The 15968-nt window shown below is 40.9% G+C and overlaps 1 protein-coding gene across 1 annotated transcript in view; it reads right to left on the bottom strand.

Moving 5' to 3' along the window:
- The window catches only part of SPTBN5 (spectrin beta, non-erythrocytic 5), a 103534-nt gene that overhangs the window by 66194 nt on the left and 21372 nt on the right, over nucleotides 1-15968 (bottom strand). The window contains exons 14-28 of the mRNA XM_054400475.1: nucleotides 15368-15498; nucleotides 13666-13917; nucleotides 12722-13009; nucleotides 11854-12100; nucleotides 10860-10999; nucleotides 9559-9658; nucleotides 8748-8918; nucleotides 8484-8648; nucleotides 7547-7773; nucleotides 6821-7007; nucleotides 5306-5506; nucleotides 4003-4119; nucleotides 3224-3387; nucleotides 1600-1732; nucleotides 432-577 (exon numbers count right to left, since the gene is read on the bottom strand). Of these exons, the coding sequence (XP_054256450.1) occupies nucleotides 432-577; nucleotides 1600-1732; nucleotides 3224-3387; nucleotides 4003-4119; nucleotides 5306-5506; nucleotides 6821-7007; nucleotides 7547-7773; nucleotides 8484-8648; nucleotides 8748-8918; nucleotides 9559-9658; nucleotides 10860-10999; nucleotides 11854-12100; nucleotides 12722-13009; nucleotides 13666-13917; nucleotides 15368-15498 (2669 nt within the window). The remainder of the gene's footprint in view (nucleotides 1-431; nucleotides 578-1599; nucleotides 1733-3223; nucleotides 3388-4002; nucleotides 4120-5305; nucleotides 5507-6820; nucleotides 7008-7546; nucleotides 7774-8483; nucleotides 8649-8747; nucleotides 8919-9558; nucleotides 9659-10859; nucleotides 11000-11853; nucleotides 12101-12721; nucleotides 13010-13665; nucleotides 13918-15367; nucleotides 15499-15968) is intronic.

Genomic DNA, 15968 nt, shown 5'->3' with positions numbered 1-15968 from the left:
AGGGTTAAACTAGGTGACCTTGAAAGCCAAACCATTCTGTGATTCTACAGTTCTATAAGAAACTCAGAATACATTAACCTTGTTCTGCAGAGCAGTCATGGGTTTCAAACTCAAAGAGCAATAAAGAAGTAACTAAATGTCTGCCCTTCCAGTAGGTGATCCTGCTCCAAAGGTCAAAGGAAGTTCAATCATCCCTTACTTGTAAAGTACCTCTGATGCAATTTACAAGAAGCCAAATCAGCAAGTAGATAATGCCTGCATTATAGTAATCTATTTTTAAACAGAGCATGGCAGCAGCTCTCTATCAGTGAGCAAACCACATATTTTGCAATTAGAGAACTGGGAGGACACGCCTTATCTTTCTCACTTCCTCCTCCTTGAGAATGAATTGTAAGGACAAAACTTGGAGACAGCTAAGGCAAGTTTCCTACCTTAACTCTTTCTGCTTCTGCCGAATTTCCCGGGACTCGGAGTGCCCACGGTTCAGCAGGTTGTCTGCCAGCTGCTGGCAGGCCACGACTCTTTTCCCAGCAGCTTCCAGCTGGCGTCGGAATGTGTCATATTTGGCACAAAGTTGCTTTTGAAGGAAAAACAATAACAAAAATGCATTTTGAGTGCTTTCTTTTCCCAGCTCAGATATTAGAGCATGGGCAAAAGACAAGCTAATCATACTTGGAAATGGGGAAACTGCAGAGAATGACTGCATTTTACCTCAAAAATCCACAAGGAACTACAAATTATTAGATGAACACAAGGTTTGTGATGCAGATGGGAGGCAGAAATGTTATTACTGGGGATAGAAGCAAACATTTCATGTACAATGAATTTCAATTCTTAAATGATGTGTTTTTACTTTGTGAATACAACTGTGTATTCAGTACTACAGCTGAATCGTGTAGTCCAACTTTGAGGTTTAAGACACAAGGCATTTTGAAATAAATTGTAAAAATGAGGATTCTGCTTGATGATTGATTTCTAACAGGCTGACATTAGATTATCTCCTCTACCATGTGAAGAGATAATGCAGTAGATGTCCAGACATCATCATTTGTGATGAAAAAAAATCCTTAATGGACACCACATTGGAATATCTGGTTATTAAAAATACAGAGGTGTTACTCTCTGAAGGCAGAGGTTTTTTAACATGAAGTTGTTCCATGCAGCTCACCCCCATGGTAACAGGAGGTAAGTGTGTTAGGCAATGGAACTTCCCTGTCATAATGAGTCAATCCTTCCCATCCACTGCTCCTCCTTTTCTGTTCCATCTCCCATATATTTATTCTTATTTTTCACTCTGTCTTATTTCAAGGACAACTTTAGAATCTTTTCAGTCTCTCTGCCCTTCTCGCACTCTCTTTCTCTTTCTCCTTTGCTCACTCTCTCCTCTCCTTCCCTCTGTCTTTTTTACCTCCAGCCGCTGGCAAAAAAACCTAAAACAAAACTGTTGACAAGACCCTGCTTTTCCAGGACATTGTCATGGATGATGAAGACAATGAGTCCTGTCTCCTTGATCTTACTGGGGACCCATAGACACTGAATTATTATACATGGACCTAGCAGTAAACATAGCAGTGAAGATCTGTTACTGGAAAAACTCACCAAGACATGTTCATAATCATTCCCATAGTCTTCAGAGCTGGCTGCCTGTTTCTGTTGATGGATCCAGTCTTGCAAATCTTCATGTTCTCGTAGAAACTCATGCAAGATAAGAGTCTCATCCAGCTTCTTCCCTCTATTGGGGAAGGGAGACAAGGCAATACAAATAGACCAAGGAAATAGAAGAGGAGGGAAATCAGCAACTTTCTTCCTCTTGATCTCCCAAGCCTCTCACCATCAAGACTCATCTCTTTAATAAAGGGCTTGACTTTGTTTCTCAAGATTGGAGATTACATTTTAGGATGACAGCTGTCAGCCAGGTCAGACTCACTGCCTGGGTTTCCTAGAAAAGCACTGTGCCTAGCTCAGTGCTTTCTCTTTAATTTTAATTTTTGGGGGTTGGGTTTGGTTTTTTGTGGTGTGGGGTTTTTTGTTGTTTTGTTTGTTTGTTTTTTAATTTGCTTTGTTTTGCTTTTTCTTTCTTCCCTTGAAAATACTGCCCATATTTTTTTGCAGATCCGTCAATCTATCTTTCTAAAGATGACTGAAGATAACTGTAGTACTTGTGAAAATGAGAAGGAAATGAAGGAAATCTTTCTGTGGATGATGCAACCAGGAAGGCAAATGCTATGAAAGCCATTTTAGGCAATTCTATTTGTGCTGCCTGTTCAGCAAAACTGCTGCAACCTGCTGCATATTTCTGATCATTGAGGTCAGCAAGAATGCACCATGAGACTCAGGTGAACATTAAACACAAACAAACACAAAATATTTCTGTGTTCAGCACACAGAAGTGTTTTGCTATTTCTAGAGTGAGTATTTCTTTTTCTGAACTTTTCATTCACAGAATTTTCTATTGATGCTTTTACATTTTAAATCATAATCAAGAATAAAAACAAAAGGTAAATACATGATTTTCTTTAGGCTTAGTTATTCTATGATTCAGGCTGATTTTCTATTATTCTACTTGCACACCCTCTTTTCTTAGCAAAATTTTTGTGGAGGAAAACCCTAAAGTGTTCACACACTTGTTCCTTCCTGACAAGAAAACAGAAGTGTTTAAAAACCCTGTGTACAGGCAAACTGTCCTTTTGTAAACATCTTACTCTACAACAACAGAAAGCAGGTGAAATGAATAAACCCCTTCCTATACTAGAACAGCCACTGGCCATGAAAATAAGAGTAACTCTAATTGTCTCCCTTTTGCTGTGTAATGAATCCAGTAATTTTCAAGCATCATTAAGGAAATATTCTAAAACCACTTTTTCTTTTTTTTTTTTCTTTCCCCCCTTTGGTAGCAGGTTCCTAACACCACAAAGTTAAGACAGAATCTGGCATCCCAAGTCACTTTGTAGGAAGGTGATGAAGGATAAAGAGGAAATTTGTGGGCTTCAAATCCTTAATATAGCAAAACTCCCTAAATGTACAGTTCTTGCTTCACAACAATGAAAAGCTCCTAAGTGCACAGGATTCTAATGCAGAACCAAGCAATTTTCTAAGTACAAGTGAAGGAATAGATTATGGTGGATATTAATTAAATTCCAGTGAGGTAACTGGAGATATCCTTTATCTCTTTCAGTAGGCTTTAAATCAAACTCAGGGTCCAAGAGGCAGTTCTAGTTTATACCTTGCTGCTGCTAGCTCCTGCAACTCCTCAAGTCTTGAATGGACTTGTTCCTTTGGTGCATCAATGTCATCATAGTGGATGAAGCCCGTGAGAGGAAGAGTTTGGGCACTTTCACTCAGGTCTTTCATCAAATTTTGGTAAATAGTAATCTCATGCTCTAATATCTGGCAGGGAAAAGAGTAAATTGAGACACAGCTGTCAAATGTACCCACTGTGTGGGCTTTTGCCCCAGCCTATGATGTAGTCACTGAGGTATTAAAAGAGGAGAAAAACTTTCTGGAACTGTGTGAGATTTCTAACACTTGATCAGTTTTAGATCATTTTGTAGCAACATTTTTTTGGGGGGGAGGGGAGGGGGAATGTACATAAATTTGAATAAATTAGGTGAATAAAGACAATTAGAAATTCCTGATGCATTATTAGGCAGCAAAACATGTCCCTGGAATAATACTCCATCTGTACCTTTGATTCCAGGAAAAAAATTAAGGGTTGTGCACACCTCTGCTGAAACTGAAAAGCAGGTATCAGATCACAGTCAGTTTTGACCTCAGAAAAAGAGGATGAGAATATTCACCATCTTCCTTTCCCCCCAAACTACAATTTTTCCCAATCTTATTAAGCTGCATTGCTCTCTTGTAACAGTCCATTGGCATGTAGACATACATCAATGCAAAACATCTTGTAGAGGCTGGACTCTTAAGCAGCAATGAGAGAAATTTTAACAGTTGTGGACAGACCAGAAGATCATGCCAGCATGCAGAATTTAAGCAGAGAAATACCTTATGTTTCTTGAGGAGTTTCAGTGTTCCATCTTCATCCTTACCATAGTCCTTGCTTGTCACAAGTGGATATTTTTCTGCTATCCAAGCCTCCAGGTCTGAAGTATTCATTAAATACTATTGGTTAAAAGAGAAAGCAATTAGTTTCTACCTCAACTTTCAAAATACTCAATCTCATTTTTTGGATCTACTAAATTCTAAATGGAGGGTGCACTGTAAGATTTACTGTGATGTTTTGTTAACAGACCAAGAACATTAAATTCAAAGAAATAACTGTTCTATACTCTTTTGTTCTGTTAAATCACATGGAGGTGAAGGAGGCCATAGAAGAAAGACTCCAGTCCAGACTTCCTTCCAGGATAATTAAGGCCTTTTCCAGATATTAAAGCCCTGACAGTACACTTCAAGTTGTCTTACTATTCTTTTCTTCACATCACTGTCCTTACTTGACTCTTCCCTTACCTTATTCATTTAGGGTGGGGACTAACTGCATAGTATCAGTGTGAGATTTCTCCTCTCCTTCCTGAGAAGCTCAAATCACCTATAAAATCAGGCTTCATAAAGCCTACAGTGTGGACAGCTGTTTTTATAGGTGGAGGAAATAAGAGCCAGACAATCAAATTCCCCAGGGAACATACTTCAGGTGGGCTTGTGAACTCTGTGCAAATGCTGTTTATGTTTAGAAAACTACATGTGTTATCTGAAAAAGTGCATTCCCACATGACCCACTGATGACAGAAATATTGGATTATTGAGACCAATACTTGCAAGCAAATATATTTTTCCTTTTTCCTTTTAATAGGCCAAAGATAAAGGTCTGTTATTTTGTTGAAAATAATATGACCAAAAGTCCTAACTCTCTCTGAGAGCAAAAGAGTGTTATCAGTTTCTCATTATCATTTTGTTGCCTGGAACCATTCCTGCCTGGAAGAGGTAAAGACTGGATGGCACAAGAGATCTTTTCTTTTCTGATTTCCTTGTCATAATTCTCCAGTATGAAAGGCCAGTTCAGCATCCACTACACTACTTGAGTCAAAGCCTGGCACAGTATAATGATACTGTGAGAGTAACTATCACCAGAAGAAGTGTGTTCTACACACAACTGTAAGGGGTGGTTATGAAGTCCAAGGCAAACCCCCAGAGCAGCAGCTCTAGACAGGGGGCTGCATTCAGCTGCAACCCAGCCCTCCATTCTCAAGCAACTGAAGTGAATACCAGTCCCAGCAAAGGTGTTTTGTTATTTACTGTGACACTTTGGTTGTCTGAAGAAATTACTGTGTGAGCATTTTTCTGTACTTCATACCTCCTGGAAGCCAACTGAGTGCTGCAGCTGCTTCATCCTCTCCTCACAGGCCTTCTCCAAGCCTTGCCAGGCAGTCACAAGCTCCTGACATTTCACACTTATTTGCTGAGCTGATGGGTGTTGGTCTACAATCATTGTTCTTCCTTTATCCAGGACTCTCTGGATTTGCTGTTTGTGGGCATTCACTTCTGCCTGCAGTTCCTGGGAATCAGATAAAAGAAAAAATAGCAATAAAAGAAGGGTATGTGAGGACAAAGAAATTCCATGTGCTCTTAGTCCTAAGCAAAACTGGCAGCTGGTAATGATGGGCAGAGTACAGCTAGTGGACACAAGGATTCTTCTGTCTACAATAGCTGCAGCTTCAGCCACTGGTCCCAGCCTCACTTGTGTAATGCTCTGTTCTTGTGCTGTCACTGAGGGAGGAGATAAAGAGTCAGTACGGTGGCAGCAGACATTTCTTAACTTCCCCCTACACCCTTGGCATTACTCTCCAAAGTCCTCAGCCTGATGCTCTGGCCTGGTTCTACCCCTTCTCCTTACCATGCACCTACTCCTTCCCAGCAGTCATGGAGGTTTATGAAATGAAGCAGGTCAAGGGATGAGACACAAAGCTGGGGGAAGTCAGAAAAGCGTCAAGCTACTGATGGGAATATAAAATATCCCAGAAAATGAATGGGCTGGAGGGTGACAGGAAGACACATTTTCAGGAGTACCATGAAAACCATTAGACTCCTGATCCATAAAGCCTCCTCCCCACTGGTCTTACATCCTTTCTTATGTAAATTGCAACTCAGGTGCTGCAATATCTGCAGAGGTGCCTGCAGTGCAGAACAGCTCTGAGGTGTCTTCTTAGCTGGGGGGAACTGCTGCAAAGAATTGAACTCTCAGAAATCAGTGTTAACTTATCTTTATAAATATATTGATTGTGGCTTGTCCAAACCATTTTACAGTAAGTACAGAACTGAAAAAAAACCCAAACCCACAACACATTAAATGGATGTTACATGCTCTCCTAGAGAATCTAACATGCACATAACTCAAAATTGCCTCTATACTGAGGCATAAGCATAGAACTAAAAGAGGATTGAGCACACAACAGTCAAAACATTCAAACCAGGTCAATCCACAAAGGAAAAATCTCAAGGATTTTTTTTTTTAATTTAATGTGAAGTATGCTAATTTTTTACCCACTTGTAATGGGAAGAGCTATAAAATTTCTCAGAATAATAATGCAAAATATGACAAATTTTGCAGTTTCCACAGCAATTTCGTGTTTGTTCTAAAAATCATTGGCTACATTGCTGATTTCTCTCAATCCACTGGAACTATTTTAGCTGGGCTAGTGCTGGAATCAGGGAATATACTTATTGAACGTGTGGCAGTATATTTTGCTTCCAATAGTCTTCCTGAAAGCCAGGAGAACAGGCTGTCTCTTAAAGGATAACTGCTCAGGTGCTGGTTTGCAGCCTGAAGTTAAATGCATTGTGCTATAATTCACTTGGTAAAATGGTTTACCTTGTGTTTTTGCAACAGGCTTTGAGCCACATCCAAGGACTTCCCACAGTTGGTGGAATGGGCAATAGGCAATCGCTCCTTAATCCAGGTCAGTTCCATATCATGGGCATGGTAGAACTCATAGAGATCCACTGAAGCTTCCAGCATCTTACGCCTCTCACCAAGAGGTGCTTGCAAAGACTCAAACCTAGGGGTCATCCATTAAAAACACATTAAGACAAAGCTGTATCCTGATTCTGCCAAGGGAATGTGGCTGTGATACCACTGTGAAGATCAGAAAACACTTTGAAATACATTTAAATGGTTAGTGTTGGCTGCACATAAAAGAATCCCTCCTTCAGAAGGCTACTTTTGGCCAGTAGTCTTACATGATAATACTAAATGTAAGCAGAGGAGAAGTGATTTTCACTTTTGATGTTTTAGGAACTAGTCACTATTGAATGCTGGACCACTGTACCTCTTAGAAACTGGTAGATGACCTATGGGTATGCAAAGGACTAGAGGAGGGGTGCAGCTGGCAAGAAGCAAGGTTCAGCAATAAATGTCAAAGCGAGTCAACAGACAACTTTGTAGGTGCAGATCAAAGCATAGTTGTGGAGCAGCTGGGATATGAAGTCACTCCTGAATATGGGTTAAACTCAGTGAAGTGAAAGATGTTTTCTGAAAGGTAGAGCAAACAGTGCTATTGACACAAGGAGTGGAGGCAAAAAGAAAGTGACACCTCACCTTTTCAGATATTTCTGTGTCTCATCCAAAATCCTCTGGGAATCAAAGTGATTGGTGGCCATTTTCTTTGCATGAGATACAATAGAGTTCATTTTCTCTGCCAGCTCATGTGTCTCATTTTCCAGCTGTCTGTGCTGCTTGAGTAGATCACGGCTAGAGCGCAAATCATGGCCTGTCTCAGATTCCTGAAGAACTTTCTCAATTTTCTCTATCTTCTTTTTGGCATCCTGCCAGGAAAAAATTATGGCATGCTTGTACTGACTTTCCAACATCATTTTCTTTTACTCTTCCTCTCCCATGACAGCTTCCTGGACACAATTTTTAAATCCATGGCATTTCTTGGTACCATGAAGACTAGGTCTCTCGAAGAGGTATCCCAGGAATACTTTGTTTTGCACACAGAGTATTTTGGGACTCTCTGAGACACTAAAGCACATCATTAAAAGCAGTCTCTTTGAACTATCTTCAGTAACATATTACAAAACAACCAACCTCTAATGGCTTCAGACTGCAGGTCCAGCACAACTGTAGTTGTGTGATACAGTGTTATCAAAAGAGCTTCACAGCACATTGTTCATCTTATACAATTTGCCTTGGTGGCAATGTACTTGGCAGATTGCCATGCCTCCAGCCCCCAGGTTTGCAGAGCATTGGCCCAAACAGAGAATTTTAATTGTTTTCCCATACAGATGCACTACTGAGCCTGAGTTCAACAGCTTTGTGTCTTGATGCTGTGCTGGTGGTGGTGTTCTGCTCATAATTCTGGAATGAGCTTGGTCAACACTTGTATTTTCTCTCCTGAGACTGTAGACAAAATGGACACCTTAAAATGTACTTTTGTCTGGGTGGTATTCTGTTCTTTTTTCATGAGGACCACATAATAGAGGAACCTGGCTCCTAGGCCATTCCCCTGCTTCATTCCCTGTCATCTACTGACCTGGAGCAGTTCCATGAGCTGTTCTTGCTGCCCAGCTTGTCTCAGCTTGTCACCTCTCTCTATCATCTTGCCATACAATTCTTTCCACTTCTTCTGAAGCTCTGACATCTTCTCCTGGATAGAAGCTGCAGCATAATGCTTGTCTTGAATCATTTGATTGCCTTTCTGGAGAAACACAGCACATGATTTTTTTTTTTTTTTAGTAGATCAGCAACTATGCAGTCTGGGACAAGATGGAAGACTTAGCTCCAAAGCTGGCTTCACCTTTATCAGTGTTGCAAAATGCTCCTCATTAGCCATCATTTCCTTCTCAGCAGCCTCATGCCACTTCAGTTTGCGCAGAACGTTTGTAGGATCACGATAGGATTCGTCTGATGCAATCTTATACTTCTCTTCCATCCATAGCAAAAGCTCAGCAGCATCACGGTTAAACTCCTTGCAGAAACAAAAAGCATTGAACTGAATTAACTTCTCATTCTGCCTGCATCTGCAACGTGTTCTTGCTGTTAAGATCAAGCCCTTACTCTTTTTTTTCTTAATAGTGAGGAAATGTGATATATTTTCTATTAAAAATTGTTCTAATCTCTTCATTGAAGAGTTATGGTCTTGAAACATTGATGAATTTTTAAGCCCTCGGAGTAATGTCTCTTAGTCCCCTTTTTGCTATTGCTAGATTTTTTTAACTGTAAGTGGTCTAACCCTCCAGTATAACTTTGTATCTCAGCTCTGGAAGCTAAATTTGGTGCCAAAAGTACAGTTATTTCTATTAACTGAGCCAAATTATCAAGGCCCAGAACAATAAAAAGTAGTAAGCAGACTAAAGCTATCCAGTAAACAAAATATTCTGCTGATATTTTCCAGTTAATATCTCTGGGTTTGTTTTGGTAATTTGTTATGGTTGTGGCTGTGTAAGATTTATCATCAATGTATCCCTTGCTCCCTGGAAAGTGAAGTTCTATCTCATAGCCAAAGAGGAAGTGAGTTGCAGTAGGAATGCTCAGCAGTTTGAGATTTGTCCCACAGTAAGACACAGGGTAAAATTGCCTAGCCAGGTCTGCAGTGTCAGTCCTTTTACCTGGAGCTGTAGGGAATCCATCAACAGCTGCCTTCTCTTGGCATTGCTTTGTATCAGGTGCTCCCACCTTTGCCGCAGGGTGGCCATTCTCTCCTGAATACTACCAAGAAAAAAGAAGTCCAGGTCATGTTGGTTCCCCTTTGTTGTACTGTAGTCATGACTACGACATAAATGGAATCTAGTTCCATGTCCCTGTTGACAGGATGAATGCATGACCAAGCTGGGCTCACCTGGAAAGCTTGCCAAATGCTCTGAATTTTCATTTTGTATGGCTGTGTCACATGAGTGAATTGCAGTCACTTATGTTTGACTGAAACACCTAAACCTTTCTCTTTCCCAAACATTCCACGTTAGCTAATAATTTTCTCTGTGATGTAAGTAAAATGAAGCTCTGGGATGACCTTCTAATGGTAACAGAGCAGGTAAGAAATCAGAATTTAAGAGCTGTTTTATAAATTTGTGCAGGAAGTTTTCAGGACTTGTGGTCACAAGAACATGGTCTTTTTGACCCAAGAGGTCCATTCTGACTACACGCTTCTAATTCTTTTCTTATGTAGAGTTCCCCTTACTAGATTGTACTGACTCTAGCATGGTAAAATAATTCAATGACAGATCAGTTTCAGCTATAACATGAAGTTATTTCCTTGTGAAGTCTTCTGTAACCTTTTAACAGCAAACATTAATTCTAATGTGTGACACCAATAAATGAAGGTAATTTTGTTTTGTGTTAATGATCTAACATCAAATACATTTTAACACTATATGTAATTTATCATACAAGACAAATTATTCTGGTGTTCTGTCAAATGCAACTTCTAACCTAAAGCATCTTGCTTATTTGCCCTGAGAGCACAGAAGCCTGTATTTTTAAAAAAATATTTCTTTTTTCCCCTTTTATTCAGCAGATCACAGCTTGGAGGTCTTTTCTCACAGGTAATTTTGGATAGAACAAGAGGGAGTGGCCTCAGACTGCAACAGGGTAGGCTTAGACTGGATATTAGGAAAATTTTTTTCACAGAAAGAGTGGTCAAACATTGGAATAGGCTGCCCAGGGAGGTGGTTGAGTCACCAACTCCGGATGTGTTTAGAGTACATTTAGATGTGGTGCTTGGGAATATGGTTTAGGAGTGAACTTTGTAGAGTAGGGTTAATGGTTGGACTTGATGATCCCAAGGGTGTTTTCCAACCTGAATGTTTCTGCGATTTTCTATGATTCTCTGAAATCCTGGCTCAAGGAAACTTTGACATCTCACCCCAATCATTGTTAAAGTTAAGTAGAACAGGAAGAAGTTTGGACTTACGCATGAGATGCAAAGTGCCTGCTCTCTATTAGGCTCATTCCATTTTCATTAAGTGCTTCAACTCGTCTCTTCAGCACCATCAACAGCTGTTCAAATTCCTGATGTTGCTTCAGCAGGTTTCTAACAGCATCTACATGGTCCTGCATTTGAGAAAGAAAATTTGACCAAGTTTTTTCTTGGTCATATGTTGTTTCTGTAGCAATTAAAAAAAAAAAAAAAAAAAGGATGATCTGTGGACCTTCTTTTTCCCCTTCACTTTCTGGCAGGAGGTACAGCATACATTTTGCATGAGCCTAAGGAAGTTCAGGGGTACAAACAAGCAGCAAGTGTTTAGGTTTGAATCATATCTAGTTGTTCTGCTTTATGTTTCTGTTGTGGTTGCATTTTCACCTTTTAAGGAAATCTGCATTCTGAATGGCACATCTAGGGGCGTGCAATTCAAGAGGTCATAACTAAGTAATTCTTTATTCCACTTAGTTGATTCAAAGGTATTGAAGTTTCAGTTTCAGGTGAAAACATAAAAGACAGTGAGATACCACAATCTCCTTGACTGATCTTGTGAATACTGCCTGAATTTGTTTTTCCTTCCATTTGTTTTAATGTTCTTAAAATACTTAATGAAAAGAAAAAGTTTAATTTTTTTTTTAAAGTCATGTTTGTACGTTACTGAGAAAACCAAAATTATATACAAGATGGAATCTTTTATTCATTAGGCACGAGATAAATCAATTGTATAAAAATCATCTGACGTGTACAAACACAGCAACAAATTTTAAAAACAGCTAGAATTGTGGGTTTGGGTTTTTTTTGAGAGCCTTGTTCTCATTAAGATGAATAAACAAGAGAACATGAATAAGAACCTGAAAGTCTAGTTTCTGAGTATTTAAATGCCATGACCATAAGAATGAGGAAATCGATCTAATTAAGGAAATTGTTGCTACTCCCTGGATAGGGAGACAAAGTGGGAGAAAACAAAACCAGCTACTGCACGTACCCCAAGGTCATCCCCCCGGAGAAATGCCTCATGGCCAGAGAGGGCTGCATTGATACGGTCTCCTTCCCTATTGAACTTCTGCAGTTCCAGGCCATCTTGGAGCTTTTTCTGTCGCTGTTCCCACATTTTCTCCAGGTCTTTGTTCTCCTTGGCAAGCCTCTCCATGGCTTGGTGGACATCTGTAGTCCTGCCATTACTGGGTTGGTTTTGGATTATTTTGTGCCCTAGCTCTTCCAGCTGCACAAATCTTTCCGGAGTCAAAAAAGAAAATTGAGACCTCGTTGTACAGGGGAATATGAATTCTCTTTCATCACAGCTCTTTGCCTTTTTGGCTGTGCCCAGATATTGATTTTACCTCCCTCCTTTCACTTTTTTTCCTGCTAGCCATGGTTGTGCACCACAAAGTGCAGCTGTTTATTTGTTCTGGGATACATATTTGAGGTAGTAGGTGATACTTCCCAATTTGGATTGAAAGCCCATACAAACAGCCTTTCCTTTTTCAAGGAAGAGTATCTGGAACTTCCTAAGAGTGCAGAAGGAGAGCTGAAGATGATGGCAACTGGAAGCATACAGCTTGAGAATGGAGGGAATGGGGAAACTGGAACAAAGTGCAGATGACACTATTTGCGTGTCAGGAGAGGTTCTGGAATACCACTCCAAATATACAGCTTCTCCTTCCCTCCCCATCAGTCACCCAGATAAGTATGCAAAAGTTAACTGCACCTTTGTGTTCCACAGTCTCCTTATGACACTAGGTTTCAAGACCATTTGTATTACTTTTATACACTATTTATGTGCACAATAGACCTGTTTCACCTTTACATTGTCATTCCACCCCACTCAGCCCACCCTGACAGAATGTTTCTACCTTTCTTTCTGAGACCTAATTTCTTTCAGCAGGTCCTGATGTTCCTTCAGCAATTGCTCTGCAGAAGCCACATCCACACCCATTTCCTCGCTGCTCATTTTCTCCCGAATTCCTTCTGCCCACAGCAGGAGTCTGCGACTGTCTTGCAGGAAGGATTGCTGATTTTGGGCCTGCTGCAGAATATCCTGCTTCTTTTGGGTCTCCAGCTTGAGCTTTGCCAGAAGCCTCTCCATGTTTTCCACCTGCTCAGTGATGGCTCTGCTCTCCGCAGGGTTAGTGTCCTTAATCCTACAAGAGGAAATAAAATACATTCAATGAGCTGAACAAACACTTCAGGAATTTAGAGCTTGAAACAATACTCTAAAAGGAATGGATTTGGAAATTTAGTCTTTCATGAAAAACAAAGTCAACTAAGGCAACAAATGTTCCACACTAGAAAGAAATGTTGTGAATATGGTCTACTGCAGAAAGTGCATCCCTTTGAAAGACTCTAGTAACGCTATTAGGATTCAATGATTCATTCCCATGGTGAATGTACAGAAAGCTTAAAGAGGTAAAAACCTTTAAGTTTAGATTTTGAATTCAAGGTCCTGTGCACAGTTCTCTGCTTTCTCCATCATTGCTTCCTCCAATTACCTTCTTTTCAGGACCTAAATGATACTTAGTTCAAAATGTGAAATTTCCAGTACGAGAAGTAGTTTGTTAGAGCCACAAACAATGCTGTGGTATTTATCCTCCTGTAACACTGAAGTCTGGAAGCAATGACTTCACCAATCACCCAGCCATACACAAGAGAGATTACTTCAATCCAGCAGGTAAAGTTCTTCAGGTTGCTTGCTAGAAAGAGAAACTTTACAAGCTGCTCATTCTCTTTATAGCCATGATTCACAACATGGTCTTAGAGACCTAGCAAAGAATATGGAAGCAAAGTGCAGATTCCTTACGATTTTGCAACACTCCTCAAGTATTCAATTTTTCTCTCGATCACCAGGACCTCTCTCTCAATCATAGAGAGTTTACGCTTGTCTGACTCCAGCCCAGCAGGTGAGTTCCCTGGTTCCAGGTCCCTGAGTTGGACCATCTTGTCTTGCAGTAGTACTCCTACACTCTGACAATCCTGAAGAAACGTCTTCACATCAGCCACTCCAATCAACTCAGAGCCCTTTTCCTCCTTCAGAGTTTCCATGCTTTCCCACCTTGGAGAGAGAGAACCAGTTACTTGCATCTAGCCTCAGCCACTATTTCAAAACTTGCCATCACCTAGAGAGCAGATTCCATTTATAGCCTTTGTTATACATAAGCTCTATCTTTTTTTTTCCATTCAGAAAAAGTCTGGTATAAACATTTCATTAGGACTTAAGTGGGTTGAGGGAGTGAACACTAGAAGTTCATCTCAGTGCCATCTCAAGCAAGAAGACACTGCTCAGGTGATCAGAACATACTGGACACCATGCCAATAAGCAACGGTAGACAAAATCAGGACCTAGCTCTGTGTTTCACTTTGAGCTGGGTGGCGTCATGCCAGGCTTACACACATAACATGCACTAAACATATTTGATGAAGTCAAAGAGCACTTAATGCTCCTTTCAATATTTGTGGATAGCACCCTCCCCCTGATGTTTAAGTAACCAAATTGGCTGCTGCAGTGCAATACAAACAGAACTGCTCTGCATCCATCGCTGTCACCTGTGGGTGGATTTGTGTTGTGCTTTACACACATGCTAATTGCTGCACTTTAATTATGTCAGTGTAAGGGGCCTAAAAGCACTTGCCAGCACTGGAGGAGTAACACCAGGCTTGGGGCTAGCTTAGAGCCAGGGCAGCTGAGGGCTGTCCCCTTCCCACTGGTGACAAAGGGGACTGCGGACAGGGGTAGCTCTGATGATTAGGTAGCTCTGATGATTAGGACTCACAGACTGAGAGACACAGGGCTGTTTATCTTGGAGAAAATTGAGAGGGGATCTTATCAATACTTGTCAATATCTAAAGGGCAGGTGTCAAGAAGATGTGGCCAGACTTTTTTCAGTGGTGCCCAGAGACAGGACAAGGAGCAATGAGCACAAACAGAAATACAGAAATTTCCACCTAAACTTAAGGAAAAACCTTCTTTCCCCTGAGGGTGACAGAGCACTGGACTAAGCTGCGCAGAGAGGTTGTGGAGTGTCCTCCTCCGGCAAGATTTAAAACCACAGTACCACCTGGATGCAATCCTGGGCAGCCTCTAGGTGAACCTGCTTTAGCAGTGGTGTTGGACTTGATGATCTCCAGAGGTCACGTCCAACCTCCACCATTCTGTGATTTCCAGGCCTCACACCAAACAAATCTTTCTCAGCCAGGCTGCAGTCCTGTCACCTCACCACAGACTAGCCTGGCTGTGGAGACTATGGGCTGTCCCCAGAGACTACCTACTGCCAGACCTCAGAGAACAACCCCTGTCCCTTTGCCGCAGGCTCTCTCTGGTAGCCAAAACCACACCTGAACACAGCAAACCTCAGCCATGTGGAAAACCGCTGCCTTCAGGCTGGTTCTGTGACTCAGAAATCTATCAGACCATTATTCTCACAGTGTAGTCTAGATCAGGTGTGAAAGGTCTCCTCTCTGACTGATGCCCTGAGACAATCCTGTTTTATCAGTAGCATCTTTACCTCACGTTGATCTCTTCCAGCCAAATCTGGATCTCAGCATATTTTCTTGGACTGATCTTTCCATATTTAACAGCTAAGTTTTCAATATCTCCCAGCTGGCCTTTGCCTGCAGCCAGTTCCATTAAAAAGCTCTAAAATAGAAAAGATATAAGAATGCAGAACTTAAAGGTTTTCCATTTCCTGGGACACAATCCTCAATAGTTCACCATGTCCACTTTCCTAGTTACTTTCTCCACTTACCTGTCTGTTGATGCTATGCACACCAGTGCACATAGTTCCCCTATACATGTGCATGTTGTTCACAACTCTCCTGACCGCCCCTGGTGTACCCCTGGTGTACCCACCACACCTATGCATGCATGTCCCACTCCACTGCAGGAAGAACTTTTTTCTTCATCTGGCGTTTTTCATCAAGTGGCATAAGATAAACCACAGAAAGAGTCCTTTTGTACCATGATATTTTACAGGAGAAGTTAAAGGGACACAGTTATACCAACTTCAATAACCTTGGCATAGTTTATGCAAAAGAAATATGTGATCTACGCATGACTCCAGAAGTTGAAACAAATGCAAAGACTCTCAAAACTTCATTTCTCAACTT

This window comes from Indicator indicator, chromosome 4 (assembly GCF_027791375.1).
Source record: "Indicator indicator isolate 239-I01 chromosome 4, UM_Iind_1.1, whole genome shotgun sequence".
Taxonomy (NCBI): domain Eukaryota; kingdom Metazoa; phylum Chordata; class Aves; order Piciformes; family Indicatoridae; genus Indicator; species Indicator indicator.
Note: the sequence above shows the minus strand (reverse complement) of the source record. Positions and strands in the feature narration are given on the sequence as shown.